Here is a 24,952-nt window from a genome sequence, read left to right as displayed (position 1 = left end):
CTGAGCCCCCAAGGTCACCAGCTCCGAGCCCGCGGGGGCGACTTAGAGAGGCCTGTCTTCAAACAAGTCCGAACACTGCTAAATACATGAAATGAAATCCTGGCTGTGGGCACAGCCCAGTACCAGGAGCAACCTGGGGACCCTGGGGTCCTCAGCACCTGTGAAGAAAGCCAGGAAGCAAAAATCCTCATCTTCAGCTGAAGTAGGCAGCTTCAGGGTTTGGGCTCAGTCTGTTTGGGTTTGGTGCCAGTGAACCTCCCAGCCACAGAGCTTCATCCTAACAAATTTAAATACAAAAGATAGTAACGGAGAAAACCATGATCTATCCAGATAATGGAAAATCCATTGAAATTAAGTTAAGGCAAAGTGAAAAACTCACAAGATGTCGTGTTTTTTAACCTCATCGACATTAATTTTTAACGTAAAAAAAAAATCAGAAAACAAGGTGGAGATGGTGGTTCATGTCTATGATCTCAGGATCACGAGGTTGAGACTAGCCTCAGCCATTTAGCACCACCCTGTCTCAGAATAAAAAGATGCAGTGTGGCTCAGTCTAGTAGAGCACCACTGGACTCAATCCCAGGAGAGAGAGAGACAGAGAACAAAGTTTTGAGTTAAACTAATAAAAACTTTTATATAAAAATGAAAAGGAGGGCCTGGGGCTGGGACTCAGCGGCAAAGCCCTTGCCTGGCATGGGTAAGGCACCAGGTTCTGTCCCCAGCACCACATGAAAATAATCAAATAAAACAAAGGCATGTTGTCCATCGACAGCTACAAAAATATCAAATGAGAAATTCCATGCTGTCCAAAGCAGTCTACAGGTAGATTTGATTCAGCCCGTACTCTGCTCCACTGAGCGTCTGTTTGCTTGTCACAAGGGCTTTAAAACATTGAGCCACCTCCCCAGACTTTCTTATTTTTTCTTTTGAGACAGAGTCTCTATAGGTTGCTGAGAGCCTTGCTAAATTGCCCAGGCGGCCTTGAACCTGGGATCCTTCTGCCTCAGCCTCTCAAGTCTCAGGGAAGACAGGAGAGGACCACCTTGCCCAGGTAGAACATTCCACTCTTGTTTTGGGGGGACCAGGGATTGAGTGCCCAGCCGCTGAGCGACACCACCATCCATTTTATTTTTTGAGTCCAGCTCTCACTACCTTGGAGAGGCAGAACTCGGGCGTGCACACCTCTTGCCACACCCTCGGAAGTTGCTGGAATCATAGGCATAGCCTCCGCACTCAGCTCATATTCTGCTCTTGCAAGACCTTGTGGCAGAGCGGCTGCAGCCTTGTTGACCCTCTTGTCCTGTCACACATTCCCCAGGTGGGGGGGACAGCCAGGGGCTCTCAGGCCAAAGGGTCTCCCCTGGCCACATACCGTCCTACAGATTATGAGGCTTCACGGCAAGTGAGGAGGACATTACCTTCTGTGTCCACACTGCGGCTGTCCCAAGATTCAAAGCCCAAATACGTTTGACCCAATCCAAACCTGTATATACCTCACCCCAGAGCAGCTCTGACATGATCACCTTACACCACACCCCAGAGCAGCTCTGACATGATCACCTTACACCACACCCCAGAGCAGGTCTAACATGAACACCTTACACCACACCCCAGAGCAGCTCTGACATGAACACCTTGCACCTCACCCCAGAGCAGGTCTAACATGAACACCTTACACCACACCCCAGAGCAGGTCTAACATGAACACCTTACACCTCACCTCATACAAGTTCTAACATGAAGACCTTATACCTCACCCCAGAGGAGTTCTGACATGAACACCTTCAAACTTACCCCACAGCAGGTCTAACGTGGACCCTTTACACCTCACCCCAAAGCAGTTCTGATATGATCACCTTACACCTCACACCAGAGCAGTTCTGACATGAACACCTTTCACCTCACCCCAGAGCAGCTCTGACATGAACACCTTACACTTCACCTCAGAGCAGTTCTGACATGAACACCTTACACCTCACACCAGAGCAGTTCTGACATGAACACCTTCCACCTCACCCCAGAGCAGTTCTGATATGATCACCTTACACCTCACACCAGAGCAGTTCTGACATGAACACCTTTCACCTCACCCCAAAGGAGTTCTGACATGAACACCTTATACCTAACCACAGAACAGTTCTAACATGAACACCTTACTCCTCAAACCAGAGCAGTTCTTACATGAACACCTTACACATCACCTCAGAGCAGTCCTAACATGATCACCTTACACCTCACCTCAGAGCAGTTCTGACATGAACACCTTGCACCACACCCCAGAGCAGTTCTGACATGAACACCTTGCACCTCACCCCAGAGCAGTTCTGACATGAACACCTTACACCTCAATTCAGAGCAGTTCTGACATGAACACCTTACACCTCACCCCAGAGTATTTGTGACATGAACACCTTACACTTCACCTCAGAGCAGTTCTGACATGATCACCTTACACCTCACCCCAGAGCAGTTCTGACATGAACACCTTGCACCTCACCCCAGAGCAGTTCTGACATGAACACCTTGCACCTCACCCCAGAGCAGTTCTGACATGAACACCTTGCACCTCACCCCAGAGCAGTTCTGACATGATCACCTTACACCTCACCTCAGAGCAGTTCTGACATGAACACCTTGCACCTCATCCCAGAGCAGTTCTAACATGAACAACTTAACCTCACCTCAGAGCAGTTCTGACATGATCACCTTACACCTCACCTCAGAGCAGTTCTGACATGAACACCTTACACCTCACCTCAGAGCAGGTCTGACATGAACACCTTACACCTCACCCCAGAGCACTTCTAAAATGAACACCTTATTCTGTACCTTAAAGCAGTTCTAACATGAACACCATGTACTTCATTCCAGAGCAGTTCTAACTTGTGGTGTGCACCTGTGCCCTCTTATTTCTGAATATTATATAGATTTACAATTTAAAACCCTCTTTCAGATCTGGACATGTAGCTGCATGGGAGAGTCTTGCCAGCCACATGGACCCTGTGTCAATTCCCAAAACTGCAAGGCAGCAAGAATCCATCATTCAGTGGGTCTTCCTCTCAGTGTGGAATTGTTTAATCCCAAATTGTAAATGTTCATAGCGATATCAAGCTTTTTTCGTTCTCTCATGGACATTAGAGGCTGGATATATGTGCACACACCTGTAATCCCAGTGACGGTGACGGCTGAGGAAATGGGATCCCAAGTTCAAGTCCCATATCAGAATTTCAGCAAGACTCTCCTTTGAAATAAATATTAAAAACTGCTGAAAGTAGGTCTTTGGACATGGCTCAGGGACAGAGCACTCGACTCTCATGTGTGATGCACTGGGTTCCATCCTCAGCACCACATATAAAAAATAAAATAAAGGTATTGTGTTGACATACAACTAAAAAAAATAAAATAAACAGGGGATGTGTCTCAGTGCAAAGCCCCTCTGTATTCAACACTCAGTATGAAACATAAACAACCACCCCCCCACACCCATACTCTCCCCTCACACACCTTATAGGCTGGGAATGTAACTCAGTGGGATGGTGAGTGTGTAGCACGCACAAGACCCTGGGTTCAGGCCCCAGGACCAGGTGTGGTGCCCTGCACCTCTATTCCCAGCAACCTGGGAGGCTGAGGCCGGAGTTACTTTAGCCCAGGTTCAAGACCAGCCTGGGAAACATAGTGAGGCCGTGTTTTGTGACATATTTTTAATACAAGCAGAGTGATGACTTTCATGTTTTTGCTCAAGGTTAGTTTGAGGTCATGTGCAGCAGTGCACACCTATAATCCCAATGCTTAGTAGGCTGAGGCAGGGAGATCACAAGTTCAAAGCCAGCCTCAGCAACTTAGCAAGGCCCTAAGCAACTCATTTTTTGAGACCCTGTCCCTAAATAAAATACAGAAATGGGTTGGGGATGTGGCTCAGTGGTTAAGTTCCCCTGAAGTCAATCCCTGATATGCCCCCCCAAAACAAAATCACTTTCATCATTTATTTTTTGTGGTTCCACACAAGCTTTAGGGTATGAAGACTGTCATTGAAAGACTGCAGTGAACATCTAGATCACGTTGGGTGTCATGGATACTTTCATAGTATGGATTCTTTCAATGCATGAAAATGGTATATCTTTCCTTTTTTGTAATCTTCACAATTTCATTCAATGTTTTATAGTGTTATTATAGAGATATTTTACCTCTTTGATTAAATTTATTCCTAGGTATTTTTTTTTTTATTTTGCTGTGCTAGGGATTGAACTGAGGGTTTCACATTTGCCAACAAACACTCCACCACTGATCTATATCCCAAGCTTTATTATTTTTGGGGGAACAGAGTCTCACAAAGATGCCCAGGGTGGCCAAAAGATGACCAGTGCTGACAGGGGAGTGGGGAAAAGGAGCCCCTGTCCACTGTGGGTAGGAATGTAACCCACAGCCCTTATGGAAAACTGTGGCATTTCCTTAAAATAAAAATAGAGCTTCCACGTATTCCAGCAACCCCACTACCAAGGGTACGTGCAAATAAAGCTGAATCAGTTCGTTGAAGAGACACCTGCCCTTCTGTGTTCATTGCGGCACTGTTAGCACAGCAGCCAGGAAACCAAACCAGCCTCACGCCCACCAGTTGATGGGGCAATGGAGAAAACGTGGTAGATCATACAGTGGGATGCTATTTCAGCCATACAAAAGGAGGGAATCCTGCCATTTGAAACAGCGTGGATGGGACTAGAGGTCATTATACAAGTGAAAGAAACTAGGCTCTGAAAAACTACTCATGACCACACTCACGTGGACCTCAAAGAGTTGACTTCATAAAAGTTGAGAGTAGAGCTGGGTATGATGCACACGCCTGTAAACCCAGCTACTTGGGAGGCTGAGGCAGGAGGATCACAATTCAAGGTCAGCCTCCGCAACTTAGTGAGACAATTTTAAAAAATAGAAAAGAGTGGTGATGTGACTCAGTGGCTAAGCACCCCTGGGTTCAGTTCCTGTACCACACACACACACACACACACACACACACACACACACACACACACGTTGAGAGTAGAATGGTGGACAGCTGAGGCTGGGGAGGGAAGGGAGTGGGTGGGTAGGCTGGCCAGTGCATGCTGAGCCAGTTAGGAGGTGAGTTCTGGTGTTCTGTGACACAGTAGGACAATTACAGGTGATAATTGATAATAAAATATAATGCTCTGTATATTTAAAAAACTAGGAAAGATAGTGCACATTTCAGCACAAATACAATAAAGTCTAAGCAGAGAGACGTTGCTCTGATTGGAACATCGCACAATGTCTACGTATTGAAATCACATGCTCCTCCATAACCATGTTCAATTTTTAACTAAAAAAAAATGGTGAGTGAGGAACTTCTTCCCGATGGTGTACAGATTTCATTCTTCAAATTTTCATCTTATGGTTTTCACATGAGTTGATGATTTTGCCTCAGGTCATGACTGTGAGGATTGAGAAATGACCACGACTGTTTATTTTTGGCTGGAAGTCCCAGCAGCAGGGGACACTCCCAGGAGGACTGAAGAGCCCGGGGCCATGTTGGCGATGCCGGGCAGCTGGGTCTGCCTGTGTCCACCGAGATCTGGCTCCAGCTGCCGGAAGCCGGTGCCGTGGGACTCCTGTGGGAAGTGTTCCAGGGCTGCCCACGGTACTTCAGGTACTGCAAGTGCGTCTCCAGGCCCCTCCCTGGTGCCTGCCCCCACTCAGTGGCCACCGAGGCAGGTGGCAGGACCCTTGGCCACGGGAGGTCAGAGTTGAGCTCTGCTCTGGCCTGAACAAGACCCCCCAGGATCTTCCCAGGCAGGCTTCCTGCCTTCCTGGCTCTCGGGCGTTGTCCTTGCTCCTGTCTTTGCTGAAACACCTTTTACATCTCCAGAGCCGGTTAACAGAGGTTGAGAGGGCGGAGGACGAGGCACACCAGCAGTGCCTGTCATACGGGACCAGCACAGCGCTCTTCAGTGGGTGAAGGAAGCTGCTCAGCGTCAACATGGCCGTTGTGGTGGAGATCTGGAAGGTTCCTGCAAGGCTGGGCTCCTGGTGTGCCATGTTCAGAGGTGCCTCCCAGACCTCAGGAGGAGAGACAGGGGAGGAAAAACAGGGGGCCAGTTAACAATCAGACGTGAAGGTCAGCCTTGCTCCTTCCAAATCCCACATGGAGCCTATTACCGCCTTAGCAAGCCGCCTCGCAGCCTGCCTCTGGCCAAGCTCCTGAGGCGGGTCAAGTACTTGCAATCCTCCTGCCTCAGTCTTCAAGTTGCTGGGATTACAGGCGTGCACTGCCACACCCAGGCCAAAATTCATATTTTAAAAAATGGGGTTGCTAGGCTCATTGTACAAGTGGGCAGTGGAATTCCTTGGCAGCTCCCCAGAGGTGGAAAGAACTTTTAGGGTCTGTGTCAACCTCCTGATTCTGGGCCCTGAGAGCTGGGGTGGGGGTGTCCTCCGCCTCCCCGGGGGGAGTGGCTGGCCCCACCCTCAGGAGGCATGGACCCACAGGGGGCTCCTGCCTTGTGCTGTGCTGGACCCACAAGCCACCTACCTTGAACTCCGTGTGAGAGATCTCGTCCCTGGCCGTGTTCGAAGGTTTCGTCGGGTTCTTCTTTTTTCTGCACACGTAATCTAGATCTTCTATTTTGAAACCAAATCTAAGTGAGTAAATCAAAGGATTTTGATTAAAACAGTGGACATCATATAAATTTGCAGTTGCTTCTTAAGGCAAACCAGAGGGACAGGTGATTCCTTGCAGGCCTGATCACAGATCACCATTGCCCATTCCTGTAACATTGTGAAAGTTCCTTAAGCCTGAAAATAAAACTCCAATTCTGAACCTGGCATCCAGTCCTGTCCCGATCTGGTGACAGGCTCTTGTCCTGAAAGCCCCCAGGGCCCTCGTCACAGGTGCAGTCCTTCCCGAGGCCTGGAACCCTGGCTCCACGGCCGCCGCCTCCCCTCGCCGTGCGTGTCCTAGGCAAGGCACGTGGTGCACACCGCAGTCCCGGCTGCTCTGGAAGCCGAGGCAGGAGGACCTCAAGTTTGATCCTTATCAAGACTACCTCCAGAAATAAAATTTAGAAAAGGTCTGGGGTGGGGCTGGGTAAAAAGAAGAACTACCAGCAGGGGCTGAGGGACCAGCCCCGAGGGCAGGGGCTGGGGGGCAGAACCAGGCGGTTGGCCCTGGGGGCCTTGCGGTGGAGTGGAGTGGCCAGGCTGGCGTGGCTGTCCTCCTGCACGTCTCCCCTCTGGGACACGGAGCAGCCGCAGGCCTCATCACTCACCTGGACTCTCGACTCAGGAACTCCGACTTCCTTCGCAAGCTGTTCCCTGCAATGGATCCCGGGGTAGGGGTTGTTCCTGAAGGCCCTGGTGAGGGTGTGCAGCTGAGAGGGGCTGTAGGTGGTGCGGCACCGTCGGGCCTCCTCACCTACGGTGGGTGGGAGAAGATTAGCAGGGGGCCACGGTGACCCACGGGCAGGGCAGAACCTCCAGGGCCTTGCCGGACCCTGGCTACCACCCAGCTGCATCCCTCCTGCTTGTGTTTGTGTGTGTGTGAGACAGGGTCGGCCTCCCCGGCAGCTGGCCTGCAGGAGTGTCCACGGCCCACAGTGCAGGCCTGCTGTGTCCCTGCTCCTGGCAGCAGCTGGCTCCCCGTGGAGACAGATCTGCACAGGCTGCTTACTTCGCATCTGTTCTGGAAGTCCATCTCGCCCAGGGCCTTGGCTTGATTCCAAAGCCTCCTTAAGTTCTGGTCTCTCCTGGAATCTGTGTCTAGCTCTGCGATTCTGAAACCAAACCTATGTGGAGAAAAGAAAGCGAGACCCTGAAGAACAGCACAAGGTTCACGTTGGCAGCTCCAAGGTGGGCCGTGACCCCACAACCAAGCTGGACGCAGCCATCTGGATCAGATGATGAACTTTATGCCATCTTAGGAGAGAAAAGAGCGCCTATTTTTGCATGCTTTGCTTTGTCTCCTTTCATTTCTTCATTCCTTTTTTCTTTTGGGTGATATTATGGATGGAACCCAGGGATGCTGTACTATTGAATCACATCCCCAGCCCTTTTTATCTTTTATTTCGAGACAGGGTCTTTCTACATTGCCGAGACCTTGAACTTGTGACCCTCCTGCCTCAGCCTTCTGAGTTGCGGGAACTGTGGTGGTACACTACCATGCCAGACCAAGGGCAACAGCTCTCTGGGCTGACTCTGAGTCCAGCAGAGTCCACACATAGCCCTCAGCATGCTTGGAACCTGTGCCGTCACAGTGATTTTCCTTTCTTCCTTTCCAATTCCAGTTTGGGAGATACAGAATTTGTAACTTCAGTGACTCAGGAGGCTGAGGCTGGAGGACGGCAAGTTTGAGGCCTGCCTGGGTTACTTAGCAAGAACCCTGATCAAACTAGAAAGGGCAGAGGATGTAGCTCAGTAGTAGAGCTCCCTTGGGTTCAATCCAGTACTAGAAAGAAAGAAGAAAGAAAGAAGAAGAAAGAAAGAAAGAGAGGATTTGTAACTCACCTGGATTCTCGACTCATCAGTGTTGACTTCCACAGCAAGTTTCTGTTTGGTAGCATAATTTGGGTATGGCATCTGGTTAAAGGTGTCGATGAGGATTTTCAGCTGCTCTTTGGTGAACTTAGTGCGATCACGCCTACAGCTCCCTGGCATGGGCCCTGTGGAAAGATCAGGAAATAGGCACCATCAAGTGGGTAACCTTACCTGGAGACGCCGGTCCTGCCTCTCATTTTCTCTCCCCTTTTGGAACCCAGAGCCCCCAGCAGGGAAGGGCTTCCTTCCCTCCCCACCACGCCCGTCAACACAGCTGATCTTCCAGCTTCTCCAGCTGACCCAAATGCTGCAACCCGACACGCAGGGTCCCGTTTTCAAGCCCCATAGAAAACGGTCGCGCTATTTTCGTGTAGATCATAAGCAATGGGCTAAGAGGATGTGCGACGGGTCCATCTGGGGATGAAGAACTGAACCCAGAAGCAAAGCCTGCGACAGGGGCCATTAAGCCATTCCAGGTTTTCCGGTCAAGATCCCTGGGTCTGTCCTTATCACTCACCATCGCAGGCAAACTAGATCAATTTCCAAAATAGTCCAAAAAAATGTTACGTGCACAAAATTAATCACAAAAGGAGTTCCAGGGGTTGGGGATGCAGCTTAGTGGTGAGGTACTGGCCTAGCAGGTGCAAGGCCCTGGACCGAGCCCCCAGGACCCCCAAAAGGAGGACTAAAAGGATTCCATACTTTGCCCAGAATCTCCAAAAGGAAAACACCACATCAAGTGATTTTAGATACAGGATATCTCCTTGAAGTAGCCAAATCTGGAGAGTCTTTGGAGCATACCGTTTGTAACCTAATGGGACGCAGTGAACTGAGGCGAAGCCTTGCTGGGCTACTGGAGTTCTGGGGGCACGCCTGAGAGCATCTTTATTTGACCCTCCAATGCTGGTCCACCACCCCCTGCCCACTGCGCCTCACAGAGGGAGGCCCACCCTCCAGAGCTCATGCCGCGGGCTCTGACATGGGCCCAGGCCCCTGCGGGGAGCCGTGGTGATGCCCTGCCCGGCTTAGCCCTTGCCGGGCCTGCTGTTCCACAGGGCTCCACACTGTGCCCCCAGCCCAGCTGGCCCGGCTGCTGCACATCCTCGCACTGCCCCCTCCCTCCTAAGGTCACCGTGTCCCAGCGGCGCTCTCACTGCAGCCTCCTTTCCCTCTCCCTTGGCCTGATTCGGAGCTGAGATGCCTGGGTCCTGTCTGCATTCCCTCCTCCCACAGGGCGGCCCCTGCCTGGCTGGGGAAATCCCAGTGGACCCGCCTGGGCCTGGAGTCCCGGGCAAGGGGAACACTAGACAGAGTCAGCATGAAACCAGGCACCTGGCCCCTCTGGGCTCAGGGTCCCCTGACAATGTGTGGCGCCTGATATCGCCCCTGTGAACCGAGGCTGAGTGACACTCAGGGACAATGACACCACAGGTTCCTAGCCGTCTGCCAGGGGTCCTGCAGGGGGAAGCCCTGGGGGGGTGGGCGGGGCCCCCCTGTGGCCCTGTGCACTCTGGAGGGAGGCTTTCTCCAGCCCAGAGTTCAAGACCAGCCTGGAACACCAGCTAGGCAACCCCTAGAGGGCGGCAGAGACCCCTCTCAAAAAACAAAAAACCCCTCACAGGTCACACCCATCTTGTGCCTCATTTGCATCTTGGGGGGCCTTGACTGCACCCACCCATTTATTCATTTATTTTTGGTGCTGGGGATTGAACCATGAGCACTTCGCCACTGAGCCACTCCCCCAGCCCTTTTTATTTTTTGAGACAGAATCTTGCTAAGTTGCTGAGGCTGGCTTTGAACTCGTGATCCTCCTGCCTCAGCCTCCCCAGCCGATGGGATTACAGGTGTGCGCCATTGTGGCTGGCTCTCTCCATGGTACATTTAGGAGAATGTTGTAATAGCAAACAGTTGGCAAAATTTAAGTTGACCATCACCAAGGGAATATAAACAAAGTGTGGTGCATGATAGAATTTTATGCATTAGACCAAACTCATGGGGGAAAATTAGATTAGCAAGATAGATCCATCTAAAATACACTGCATTCAGCTGGTGAGGTGGTGCGCGCCCGCCATCCCAGCGATTCTGGAGGCTGAGGCAAGAAGATGGCAAGTTTGAGGCCAGCTTGGGCAACTTAGCAAGACCCGAAGCAACTTGGTGGGACTTTTGTCTCAAATACCATCAGGGCTAGGGAGGTGGCTCAGGGGTTGAGCACCCCTGGGCTCAACACCCAGTCCCCACCACACACACCAAAAAAGGAATAGGATCACTGAGAAAATGACATGTGCAAAGATGTGATGATCGACAGCTGTGGTGACATCTGGGAGTCACCCATTTCCAGAAGGGACGCAGCCAATGTAAAGACCCAGAGAAAGTCTGGAGAAGGACACAGGGACAGGATATGAGGTCACAGACCCTCCAGGGAGCCAAATTAGATGGACAATGGTAGGGACAGGAACTTTCATTCGGTGACACAGGCAGTCACCGAAGGCTGTGACCATCCACCAACAGTGTAATTGCATCACACCAGCTAGGGCAGGCTGAAGCATGGGTTGAGTGAGAAGATGGGGCGCTCGGCTGGGCACACCGTGGTTTGAGACATCTGTGAGAGCAGTAGGCCATCAGATGGGCACACCAAAGTTCAGGAGAAGAGCTCTGGAAGCGGCTCTGAACCGACACTTGGAGCCTAGCTCAGAGAGGCCCCACAGATCCCTCCTTTACTGAGTCTGTCTCCCTTTGCTTTTCCCTTCCTCCTTCCTGAAGCAAGTTTGTCCTGTTGGACTCTTGAATATTTGCACCTTCCTAAAACCCCAATGCTCAAATGCGCAGAAAATGGAAGGTTTTTTAATATCAGGGGTTGAACCCAGGGGCCTTAACCTCTGAGCCACATCCCCAGCCCTTTTTTGTATTTTATTCAGAGACAGGGTCTCCTGCGTGGCTGAGGGCCTCCCTAAGTTGCTGAGACTGGCTTTGAACTCATGGTCCTCTTGCCTCAGCCTCCCAAATTGCTGGGATCACAGGTGTGCACCACCATGCTCAGCAAATGGCGTCTCTTCATAACACTACATCAGGGAAGCCTTTTCTTTCTTTCCCCAGGATGGATATTCAAATACTTAACCAACAGAATTTCCATAACTTCTAACAGGCCCAATTTCCTCCCCAAACCAGGATAATCTGTCAGGTGGGCTGTGAACTTACTGTTTGAAGAGCTGTCTTGTGCCATGTTGGAAGAGAGTCTCAATGACCAAGAATCCATCCAAGAGATGAGTCGCTGGGCTGAGGCTGGGTTTTATATGGTCAACCCAGATGGCTCCACCCTAAGTTAATCATTTGGATCATTCTCAAGTTCCTCCTCTAGTAATCTCATCATTTCTCTCTTAATCTAAGGTCTAGATAGGATTCCTGTCCAATCAATAGGGATTTAATCTTATACAAATTCACAGGAATCCCTACACCTAAACCACCACAAGAACATTTTAGCATATAGTAGCTTATCGTGCCGACACGTGTTACATGTTCCTTACACACAGGATATTCCTTTTAGTTGTTTGGAAGTGATTTCCTCTTCTCTTAAAGGTGTCTGTGCAGGGATGATGTCCTTGGGACCCCAGAGGGCCACTGGTAAGCCCCAGAGGGATGGAAGCCCAGGGAAAGGCTGAGTGCAAGGTCTGATCTTGGACTTCCAGGCTTCAGAACTGCGAGAAGACAAACTGGCCAAGTCCTGCATTGTGTGTTGCTTTCTTAGGGCCATCCTGGCTGATGAATGTGACACCCATTCCCCCTCTGAAGTCCCTAATGCCCGCTGAACAGGACACCGGCTCCTTGGCCAGGACTATGGCTGTCTCATGTTCTCGTGTTCCTTTCCAAACATGATCACTGATATCCAGAACACTCCTGCAGGTCACCCATCACACATGAGCTGCACAGGTTACAGAAAGGCTAAGTGGGGACAAGGGCGTCCTAGGGCTTCGAGAGGCAAGGCAGACACAAATGCAGAGCCACTGCAGGTGGTCAGATAACAGTGTTTGTTTGATACAGGGATTGAACCCAGGGGTGCTTTACCACTGAGCCACATCCCAGCCCTTTCTAGTTTTTATTTTGAGACCCAGTCTTGCCAAGTTGCTGGGGCTGGTCTCAAACTTGCCATCCTCCCACCTAAGCTTCCTGAGCTGCTGGGATCACACTCATGCACCGCCACACCTGGCTACAGGTGGTCATTTTTTTAATCAGCATGACTCAGTTTATCAGTTTGTCTTATGATTGTGCTGTTCTTGTGAGCCTGCTATGTTGTTACCTAGATGAAGCATGTGTTTCTTTCCACAGTGTCAGAAGTTACTGATTAACTGCAGAGTCTCAGGCCACACCGCTTTATCAGGGCAGTCACTGACCTGGTGGTCATGTCGGGTCATCACAGGCTCTTCTGTTCCCATCGTGATCTCTAACATCTACAGCACTTGGGTCACACGTCTCACTTTGCACAATGATAGGTAGGTTACACAAAGGCTAAGGGAGGGCCGAGGCAGCGATGGGGCTTCAGGAAGCTGACCTGGAGCAAAGGCCAAGAGCAGACGTGAAAGCAGAGTCCCTGGAGTTGGTCCCATAACACCAGGGAGCAGCCCAAGTACTGTTCAGGGAGCACAGCTGTCAAAGCACAAGCGCTTACTCTAGGCCAATGTCCCCACCAAAAGCAGCTTCACAGTGTCCTCTCAGAGTGGAACTTGTGTAGTTTTCATGGGCAGGAGGAACTCTACTGTGCTAAAGTCCGAGGACAGAGATTCAAGATTGTCACTGTGGAGATTTCCCTGAGCAAGGCTCATGATGAGTGTCCAGGTGACGGGATCAGGGTACCTCCTATCCAGTCTCAGTGTGCTCTTTCTTTTATGGATCTTGAGTGAGGGGGCTGCATTATTTGGTAGTCTGACATGTTCAGTAAACTCATGGGGTTGGGTGTGGTGGCACACGCCTGTAATCCCAGCAGCTCTGGAGCCTGAGGCAGAAGGGTCACAAGATGGAGGTCAGCCTCAGCAATTTAGTGAGGCTCCAAAGCAACTTAGTGAGATCCCGTTTTAATAAAAAGTGCTGAAAGGTGGGTCAGTGGTAAGCACCCCTGGGTTCGATACCCATTAACACCAACAGACAAAGATCATGGGCTTGATTTCACTGACGTGGGTTTCATATGCCCATGCATCCATGTCCTTCTGATTAATTTGATAAGCTCATGAGTGGTCATGATCATTAACACGATCAATGTCTTTATCAGTTTGTGCCTATGCCAGACAGATTGCTGTTGTTTACTAGTACTAAGAAAATGTGTCAACACATTTGAATTCTTAAACTCAAAAGGAGTAGCTCATAGTAAACTACTGATTCATAAGATGAAATCATTCAGAGCAGGGAGAAGCCTGAGAACTGATGTTCTACACACCACGAAGTCACTCAGGGCAGGCACAGCCTGAGAACTGCTGCTCTGTACCCCATGGAGTCACTCATGCAAGCACAGAATGAGAACTGCTGTGTTGCACACCATGAAGTCACTCAGGGTAGGCACAGCCTGAGAACTGCTGTTCTGTATACCATGGAGTTATGCAGGATGGGCACAGCCTAAGAACTGCTATTCTCTAATCCATGGAGTCAGTCAGGACAGGCGCAGCCTTAGAACTGCTGTTCTGTATTCCATGGAGTCACTCAGAACAGTTGGAGCCTAAGACTGCTGTCCTACAGAGCATGGAGTCACTCAGGGCAGGTGCAGCCTGAGAACTGCTGCTCTCTACACCATTGAGGCACTCAGGTTTAGGTACAGCTTGAGCACTGTTGTTCTACACCAGTGGAGTCACTCAGGGCAGGGACAGCCTGAGTTGTGTTGCTCTGTACACTAAGGAGGTATTCAGGCAGGCACAGCCTGAGAACTGCTGTTCTCTATGCAATACAGGCACTCAGGGCAGACATAGTCTGACATCTCCTCTTGACACCATGGAGTCACTCAGGGCAGAAGCATCTGGAGAACTGCTGCTCTGTATAAGGAAAATAAGAAGAGACACAGAGACAAGATGCAGAGGCAGGAAAAATGGCTGCTCATCCAAGCGGCCATGTTTATTTATACCTTTAGGTTCTATCAGGCAATTAGTGTCATCACCACATGATTGTTTATTGTATCAGTAAGGTTGATTTTTCCATATTTTCATTCTATAGTTAAAATATGCAATGTTATGTTAGGGTCTGTAAGCAAGTCAAGATGGCGCCTGGCATTTTGCCAGAGGGAGTGGTTTGTGAAGTAACGCCAGCGAGCCATTAAGTGTGGAGATTCCTTATTGGTTGACTGCTGTGTAGTTTATGTTAATTAAGATAAGCTGCGTGGAATGTATATATACCCCTCCTGTCCTACAATAAACGGCTCCCACTCCTGCTGTACCAATGTACACAAGTTGTTTGTCACCCCCCGGTTAGTTTGCCCAGCCAGCCGGGCTGCGGCAATGTTAGGAGATTTGTGTAGCTCTCAAGAAAGTCCATTGTTTAAAGTTACTGTTAGTGGGTAGGTTCAGGAGCACCAGAGCTTGGTGAAACACTGTAGTTATCTAATAACAAGTTCCTTTATTCCCAGGAGCTCTATGCCTGAGATCAAGGTCAAAGCTGATAAGACTCTAGCACAGAGCCTCCTTATGCAAGGCATTTCTTCAGCAGCCAGGCATTTCCTAGTAGCCAGGCATTCTGTCCCTTTGCACTGAAACTTCCCAACAGCCAGACATTCTATTCCTTTGTACAGTAATGTCCTTTGCCACCAAGCATGCCACAGTCATGAAGCTATCAGACACCCAGTACCAAACACAGAACCCTGACAGCTCTGTGCACCATAGAGTCACTCAGTGTGGGCACAGCCAGAGAACTGCTGTTCTACACACCATAGAGTTGCTCAGGATTAGATAGAGCCCGAGAACTGTTGTTCTACACACCATGAAGTCACTCAAGGCAGGCACAGCCTGACACCTGCTGTTCTGTACACCCTGAAGTCACTCAGGGGAGGTGGAGCCTGAGAAATGCTGTTCTATATACCATAGAGTCACTTAGGGTAGGTGTAGCTTGAGAAATACTATTCTGTGCACTATGGAGTCAAACAGGGCATGTGTAGCCTGAGACTGCTGTCCTAAACATCATGAAGTCACTCAGGGCAGAAGCAGCCTAAGAACCACTGTTTTGTACACCATGGAGTCACTGAGGAAGAGCACATCCTGAGAACGGCTGTTCTGTACACCTTGGAGTAACTCAGTGGAGGCACAGCTTGAGCACTGCTGTTTTACACACAACAGAGTCACTCAGGGCAGGGGCAACTTGAGAGGTGCTGTTCTGTATACCATGGAGTTATTCAGGCAGGCACAACCTGAGAACTGCTGTTCGCTACAAAATGGAGTCACTCAGGGAAGGAGCAGCCAGAGAACTGCTGTTCTACATATCATGGAGTCATTCTATGCATGCACAGCCTGAGATCTGTTCTGCACATCATGGAGTCATTCAGGGCTGGCTGAGTCTGAAATTTCTGTCCTACACACCATGGAGTCACTCAGAGTAGAAGCAGCCTGAGAACTGCTGTCTGTACACCCTAGCATCAATCAGGGCAGGCACAGCCTGAGAGCTAATGATCTACACATTTAGAGTCACTCAGGGCACAATGGCCTGAGAACTGATATTATACACTCTATGGAGACACTCAGGGAAAGACAGCCAGAGAGCTACTGTTCAGTACAGCATGAAGTCACTCAGGGCAGGTGCAGCCTGAAAATGGCTATTCTATACAACATGGAGTCAATAGGGGCAGATAAAGCCTGAGGACTGCTATTCTACACATCACAGAGTCACTTGGGTCAGATAAAACATGAGAACTACTTTTCTACACACTTTGAAGTCACTCAGGGAGGGGAGTACACAGATGGGAAACTGCTGTTCTACACATCATGAAGCCATTCAGGGCAGGTTCTATGTTACTATGTACACCCTGGTGTCATTCAGGGGAGTTGCAGCCTGAGAGCTGCTGTTCTACACACCATAGAGTCACTCAAGGCTGGCACAGTCTGAGAACTGGTGTTCTCTACAATATGGAGTCACTGGGGCAGGTGCAGCCTGAGAGCTGCTGTTCTAGAAAACATGGAGTCACTCTGGGAAGGTTCAGCTTGAGAACTGCTGTTCTGTGCACCATGAACAGGTGGAGCAGAACAGTCACTTAGAACAGGTGGAGCCAGACTGCTGTCCTACACACCATGGAGTCACTCATTACAGGGGCATCCTGAGAACTGCTGTTCTGTACACCATATAGTAACTGAGGGCAGGCACAACCAGACAACTGCTGTTCTACACACCATGGAGTCACTCAGGGTTAGGTACAGCCTGATCTTTTCTGTTCTACACAAAATGGAGTTACTCAGGGCAGGGGCAGCCTGAGAACTGCTGCTCTGAAAATCATAGTGTTACTCAGGGTGGACACAGCAAGAGAACTGCTGTTCTAAACACCATAGAGTTATTCAGGACTAGGTAGAGCCTGAGAAATGGTGTTCTACACACCATGGAGACATTCAAGGCAGAAAAAGCCTGAGACTGCTGTTCTGTCCACCCTGGAGTCACTCAGGGAAGGTGCAATCTTAGAGGTGCTGTTCTACACACTATAGATCACTCAGGGCAGGCAAAACCTGAAAGGTGTTGTTCTACACACTATGGAGTCAGCCTGATGCAGCCTGAGAACTGCTGTTTTATACACCATGGAGTCACTAAAAAATGGTGTAGCCTGATACACCCATGAAGCAACTCAGGGCCCATGTAGACTAATTACTAGAGTTCTGTATACCATGGAATCATTCAGTGTGAAGTCAGCCTGAGAACTGCTTTTACATACAAAATTGAGTCACTCAGGGCCAGTACAGCCTCAGAATTACTGTTCTGTACATCATGGGGTCACTCAGTGCAAGTGCAGGCTGATAACTGCTGTTCTCTAAACCATGGAGTCATTCAGTGTAAACACAGCCAGCAACCTTCATTGCTACACACCATAGAGTAGCTCAGGGTTAGTTATAGGCTGAGCACTGCTATTCTGAACAACATGGGGTCACTCAGGACAGGTCCATCCTCAGTACTCCTGCTCTGTACATGATGGAGTCACTGAGGCAGGCGCAGCCTGAGAAGTGCATTTATGTACCATTGACTCACTCAGGGAAGGCACAGTCTGAGATTGGATTTTTACACACCATGGAGTCACTTGGGTTAGGAGCAGACTAAGAACTGCTGTTCTGTAAACCCTGAAGTTACTCAGGGGAGATGCAGCCTTAGAGCTGCTGTTCTACATACCATGGATCACTCATGGCAGGCACAGCCTGAGAGCTGCTGTTCTATACACTATGAAGTCAGCCTGATGCAGCCCAAGAACTGCTGTTCTATACACCATGGAGTCACTAAAAGATAATGTAGCCTGATTAGTGTTCTCCTACACCCAAGGAGTAACTCAGGACCCATGTAGCCTAATTACTAGAGTTCTATACACCATGGAGTCACTCAGTGTGAGGTTAGCCTGAGAAGTGCTTTTATACACACAATTGAGTCACTCAGGGCCAGTGTGGCCTCAGAACTGCTGTTCTGTACACCATGGAGTCGCTCAGCACAGGTAAAATCTGAAAATAGCTGTCCTATACACCGTGGTGTCACTCAGGCCACGCGCATCCAGACAGCTGCTTTTCTGTACACCATAAAGTCATTCAGGGCAGGTGCATCCTGAGAACTGCTGTTATGTACGCCATGGAGTCACTCAGGCAGGCATAGCATGAGACTGCTGTCCTACACATCATGGAGACACTCAGAACAAGGCAGTATGAGAACCTCTGTTCTGTATACCATGAAGTCACTCAGGGCAGGCACAGCCTGAGAAGTGTTGTTCTGTAAACCTTGGAGTCATTCAGGGCAGGTCCAGTCTGAGAACTGCTATTCTACACACCATGGAGTCACTTGGGGGCAGGTTAAGCCTGATAACTGCTACACTATTGACCATGGAGTCACTCAGGGCACAGGTTGTCTGAGAACTGCTGTTCTACACATGTGGTGTCACTTAGGGCAGGCATATCCTGAGAACTGCTGTTCTCTACACTGTTGAGTAACTCAGAGCAGGTGTAGCCTGATAACTGCTGTCCTACACACCATGGAGTCACCCAGGGCAGGTGCAGCATGAGAACCTCTGTTCTATACATGATGGAGTTATTCAGGGTGTGGGAGTCACTAAGGGTTAGGTACTACCTGAGCACTACTGTTCTACACACCATGGAGTCACTCAGGGAAGATGCAGCCTGAGAAGTGTTGTTTTGTACACCATGGAGTCACCCACGCAGAATCAGAGTGAAAACTGCTGTTCTACACAAAATTTAGTCACTTGGGTCATGTGCAATTGGAGATCTGCTGTTCTACACACCATGGAGTAACTCAGGGCAGGTACAGCTTGAGAGCTGCTATTCTACACACTTGGAATCACTCAGGGTACCATGGCCTGAGAGCTGATTATCTACATTCTATGGAGTCACTCAGGGCACAAACAGCCTGAGATATACTGCTTAATACAGCATGAAGTCACTCAGGGCAGGCGTGGCCCAAGAACTGCTGTTCTACCATGGAGTTACTCAGGGCAGATGTAGCATGAGAACTGATGTCTGACACACCATGTAATCACCCAGGGCAGTCACAGCCTCAGAACCTCTGTTCTGTACAACATGGAGTGTTTTGGGATGTAAGAAGCCTGAGAATTGATGTTCTACAAAACAGAGTCACTCAGGGTTAGGTACTGCCTGAACACTGCTGTTCTACACATGGAGTCACTTAGTGCAGGTGCAACCTAAGAATGGATATTCTGTATACCATGGAATCACTCAGGCAGGCACAGCCTATGAACTTCTGTTATCTAAACTATGGAGTTATTCTGGGCAGATGCATCCTGAGAACTGCTTTCCTACACCCCATGGAGTCAATCAGGCAGACACAGCCTGAGAACTGATCTTCTGTACACCCTGGAGTTGTTCAGGGCAGGGGTGCCTGAGAACTATGGTTCTGTATTCAATGGAGTCACTCTGGTCAGGTGTATCCTATAAACTCCTTTTCTACATGCCATGGAGTCACTCAGGAAAGATGCATCCTGAAAACTGTTGTTCTGTACACCATGGAGTCACTCAGGTGAGGCACAGCCTGAGAAGTGCTGTGCTGTACATCATGGAGTCATTCAGGGCAAATGCAGCCTGAGAACTGCTCTTTGGTATACAATGAAGTTTGCCAGGCACAAACTGAGAACTGTTGTTTTACATTTCATGGAGCCACACAGGGCAGGCACACCCTGAAAAATTATATTTAATATACCCTGGAGTCACTCAGGGGAGGTGCAGCCTGAGAACTGTTGCTCTGTACATTATAGAGTCACTCAGGGTGGGCATAGCAAGAGAAATAATATTCTACACACCATAGAGCTACTCAGGGTTAGATAGATCCTGAGAAATGCTGTTCTACATACCATGGAGTCACTCAGGGCAGGTTAAGACTGAGAACTGCTGTTCTATACACCATGAAAACATTAAAAAATGGTGTAGCCTTATAAGTGATCTCTTACACTCTCTGGAGTAACTCAGGGCCCATGAAGCCTAATTACTAGAGTTCTGCACACCATGGAGTCACTCAGAGTGAGCTCAACCTGAGAACTGCTGTTATACAAATAACTGAGTCACTCAGGGCAGGTGCATCCTGAGAACCGCTGTTCTGTACATCATGGAGTCACTCAATGCAGGTGCATCCTGAGAACTGCTGTACTACTGACCATGAAGTCACTCAGGTCATGGGCTGTCTGAAACTGCTATTCTATCATTGTGGTGTCATTTAGGCCAGGTATATCCTGAGAACTGCTCTTTTGTATACAATGGAGTAACTCAGGGAAGGTGTAGCCTGAGAACTGCTGTCCTACACACCACGGAGTTACTCAGGGCAGGCACATACTGAAAATTACTGTCCATCACCCCATGGAGTCATCCAGGGCATGTGCAGCCTAAGAACTGCTGTTGTATACACCATGGAGTCACTCAGGAAGATGCAGCCTGTGAATTGCTTTTCTATACACCATGGAGTCACTCAGGGCAGGTGAAGTCATAAAACTGATGTTCTACACACCATTGAGTCCCTCAGGGGGGAAGCAGCCTTGGAACTGCTTTTCTACACACCATGTAGTAACCCAGGTCAGGTGCACACTGAAAACTTCTATTTTGTACACCATGGAGGAACTCAGATCAGGCTCAGCCTGAGAAGTGCTGTCCTGTACCCCATGGTGTGATACAGAACAAGTGCAGCCTGAGAACATTAGTTTTGTCAACATAAAGTCACTAGTCAGGTGCCAAGTGAGAAAGGCTGTGTACACACTGTTGAGTCATTTAGGGCAGGAGCACTTGAGAACTGCTTTTCTATGCACCGTGGATTCATTCAGGGCAGTGCATGTTAAGAACTACTGCTCCATACACCCTGGAGTCACTCAGGGGAGTGCAGCCTGAGAGCTGTGTTCTGCACACCATGGAGTCACTCAGGGCATGCACAGCCTGAGTACTGCAGGTTTGTATACCATGGAGTCACTCAGGAGATGGACAGCCTGAGAACTGCTGTTCTACACACCATGGAGCCACTCAGGGTAGGCAGTACCTGAGATATTCTGTTCTGTACACCATGGAATCACTCAGTATAAATGCAGCCTGCAAAATGCTGTTCCACCCACCATAGAAACACTCAGGGCAGTCACAGCCTGAAGACTGGTGTTCTACTCATCCAAACATCACTCACTACAGGAGCAGCATCAGAACTTCTCTAATACACACCATAGATTCACTCAGGCAGGGAACACCTGAGAACTGCTGTTCTGTACACCATGGATTTACTCACGGGAGGCACAAGCTGAGAAGTGTTGTTCTATACAACATGGAGTCATTATGGGCAGGCACAGCCTGAGTACTTATGTTCTACACACAGTGGAGTCATTCAGGGCAGACATAACTTGAGAAGTGCCATTCTGTGCACCATGGAGTCACTCTGAAGGTGCAGCCTGAGAACTGCTGTTCTGTACATCGTGAAGTCACTCAGGGGAGGCATAGCCTGAAAACTGATGTTTCACAAACCATGGAGACACTCAGGGTGGATTCAACCTGAGAAAAGATGTTTTACATATCATGGAGTCATTCAGGCATAGCCAGATGGCTGCTGTTTTGTACACCATGAAATCAAAGAGAACATTCCCAGCCTGAGAACTGCTGTTCTACACACAAAGAAGTCACTCAGAGGAAGGGCAGTCTGAGAAGGGCTGTTCTTTGAGTCAAGCAGGACATCTCAGCCTGAGAACTGCTCTCCAACACATGATGGAGTCACTCAGGAGAGGAGCAGCTGACAACTCCTGTTCTACACACCATGGAGTCACTCAGGACAGACACAACCTGAGAGCTGCTTTTCTATTAGCCATGGAGTTAATTAGCTCAGACACATACAAGAACTACTATACTGTACACCATGGAGGATCTCAGGGTAGGCTCAGCTTGAGAACAGCTATTCTGTAATCATAGTGTAATTCAAGGCAAGAGCAGCCTGAGAACAGCTGTTCTCCCGAGCATGCATCACCCAGAAAAGGCATAGCCAGAGAATGGATGTTCTGTACACTATATAGTCACTGAGAGCAGGGCTGCCTGAGAACTACTGTTTTGTACTCCACAGAGTCACTCGGGACAGGTGCAGCCTGTGAACTGCTTTTCAACACACCATGCAGTCACTCAGGCAGGTGCAGCCTAAGAACTCCTCTTCTGTACAGTATGGAGTCACTCATGGTAGACTAAGTCTGAGAACTGCTGTTCTACATACCATTGAGACACTCAGGGAGATAGCTGCCTTAGAACTTCACCAAGGGCATGTGCACTATCAAAAATGCTGTTTGGTACACTGTGGGGTCACTCAGGTCAGGCACAGCCTGAGAAGTGCTGTGCTGTACATCACGGAGTCCTTTAGGGCAAGTGTAGTCTGAGAACTGCTGTTTTGTATATAATTAAGTTTCTCATTCAGGCACAGACTGAAAATTAATGTTCTACATTCCATGGAGTCACTCAAGGCAGGTGAAGCCTGAGAACTGGTGTTCTGTACACTATGGAGTTATTCAGGGCAGGTGAAGCCTAAGATCTCCTGTGGGAGACCAACCTTACACGTGACTGAGTCACACTCCCTGGCTGGGTGCTGAGGTGCTCAGTCGCAGAAATGTGGCAGAGCTTTCCCCGCCCTTCTCGGGTGCGAGGGTCGGTGTCTCGTGCATGGATGTGTCTTCCTACAGCCCCATGGGTGAAGCTACGCTCACTGTTCCTTTATAATATAATCCCTTGCCCTGTTTAGGATAGAATCTTCCATGGAAGTGCCTTGTGTGTGTCCCCTTCTCTTACTGTGCCCTTGGGTGTGGCCTACCCAGGTGTCAGTCAACCTGCTGACAGTGGACATCATGAAGATAGACTCAGCCCCTGAAACCTGACCCCTTGCCTCATTTGAATAGCTTCTCCTCAATAAAAGGGGTCAGCTCAAGCTCTTGCTCTCTCTCTTTCTGCAGACCCTTAAGGTCAGAGGAGCCATCACAGTGACCCGAAAGAAAAAGGTATTGTGTCTCTTGTGTGGTTATTTCGTGCAGCCCAGTTAGCCCAGTTTAACTGGAGTGACCCCTGAGCCTTTTAGTTGCGAGAACAGAAACCCAGCAATCTCCTGTTCTGGACACCATGAACTCACTCAGAACATGTAGGGCAAGAAACTGCTGTCCTAAACACCATGGAGTTACTCAAGGCATGGGTAGCCTAATAACTGAGTTCTGCACACCATAAAGTCACTGAAGGCAGATACAGCAGAGAACTGCTGTTCTACATGCCATGGTGTCACTGAGGATTAGTTAGAGCCTAAGCACTGCTGTTGTATACACCATGAAGTCACTCAGGGCAGGCACAGTCTGAGAACTGCTGTTCTGTAACCATGGAGTTATTCAGGGCAGGTGCAGCCTGAGAAGTGCTGTTGTACACACCATGGAGTCACTCAGGGCAGGCACAGCTGAAGGACTGCTCTTCTGTACACAGTGGAGTTATTTAGAACTGGTGCAGCCTGAGGACTGCTGCTTTACACACCATGAAGTTACTCGAGGCAGACACAAGACAGAATTCCTGTAATACACATAATGGAGTAACTTAGGGTAGGCACAACCTGACTACTGCTCTTCTGTGTACCATAATATGAGTCATGGGAGAAACTGTCTGAGAACTACTGTTCCAAACACTCTGGAGTCACTTAGGACAGGTGCAGCCAGAGAAATTCTCTTCTGTACATGATTGAGTCAGTCAAAGCAAGTGCTGTTGCTCTATATACCCTGGAGTCACTCAAAACAGGTGCAGCCTCTATTTGCTGATGATATGATTCTATACCTAGAAGACCCAAAAAAACTCCACCAGAAAACTTCTAAAACTAGTAAATGAATTCAGCAAAGAAGCAGCATATAAAATAAACACCCATAAATCAAAGGCATTTCTGTATATCAGTGGCAAAGCCTCTGAGAAGGAAATGAGGAAAACTAACTCATTCACAATAACCTCAAAAAAAGATACTTGGGATCAATTTAACCAAAGAGGTAAAAGATCTATACAATAAAAACTATGAACCCTAAAGAGAGAAATCAAAGAAGACCTTAGAAGATGGAAAGATCTACCTTGCTCCTGGATTGGCAGAATTAATATTATCAAAATGACCATACTACCAAAAGCACTATACAGATTTAATGCAATTCTGATCAAAATCCCAATGGCATTCCTCATAGAAATAGAAAAAGCAATCATGAAATTCATCTGGAAAAATAAGAGACCCAGAATAGCTAAAGCAATCCTTATCAGGAAGAGCAAAGCAGGTGGCATTGCTATTCCAGACCTTAAACTATACTACAGAGCAATAGTTTAAAAAACCAGCATGGTATTGGCACCAAAACAGACTGGTAGACCAATGGTACAGAATAGAGGACACAGAGACTAATCCACAAAATTACGATTATCTTATATTAGACAAAGGTGCCCAAAACATGCACTGGAGAAAAGATAGCATCTTCAACAAATGGTGCTGGGAAAACTGGAAATCCATATGCAACAAAATGAAATTAAGCCCATATCTCTCACCATGCACAAAACTTAACTCAAAATGGATCAAGGACCTAGGAATTAAACCAGAGACTCTGCATCTAATAGAAGAAAAAGTAGGCCCTAACCTTCATCACGTGGGATTAGGCCCCAACTTCCTTAATAAGACTCCTATAGTGCAAGAATTAAGACCAAGAATTAATAAATGGGATAGATTCAAATTAAAAAGTTTCTTCTAAGAAAAAAAAATCTGA

General features: G+C 48.7%; 1 protein-coding gene across 1 annotated transcript; it reads right to left on the bottom strand.

Annotated features, from left to right (window-relative positions):
* Positions 1-5,932: 5,932 nt before the first annotated feature.
* Duxa (double homeobox A) lies at positions 5,933-11,761 on the bottom strand. The gene is made up of 6 exons (XM_027921220.2): positions 11,737-11,761; positions 8,512-8,666; positions 7,679-7,793; positions 7,278-7,423; positions 6,542-6,647; positions 5,933-6,069 (listed from the first exon to the last, which is right to left on the bottom strand). The coding sequence occupies exons 1-6, from the start codon at positions 11,759-11,761 to the stop codon at positions 5,933-5,935; spliced, it is 684 nt and encodes a 227-aa protein (XP_027777021.2).
* Positions 11,762-24,952: the final 13,191 nt, after the last annotated feature.

The sequence above is a fragment of the Marmota flaviventris genome, chromosome 18, assembly GCF_047511675.1.
Source record: "Marmota flaviventris isolate mMarFla1 chromosome 18, mMarFla1.hap1, whole genome shotgun sequence".
Lineage (NCBI taxonomy): Eukaryota > Metazoa > Chordata > Mammalia > Rodentia > Sciuridae > Marmota > Marmota flaviventris.
Note: the sequence above shows the minus strand (reverse complement) of the source record. Positions and strands in the feature narration are given on the sequence as shown.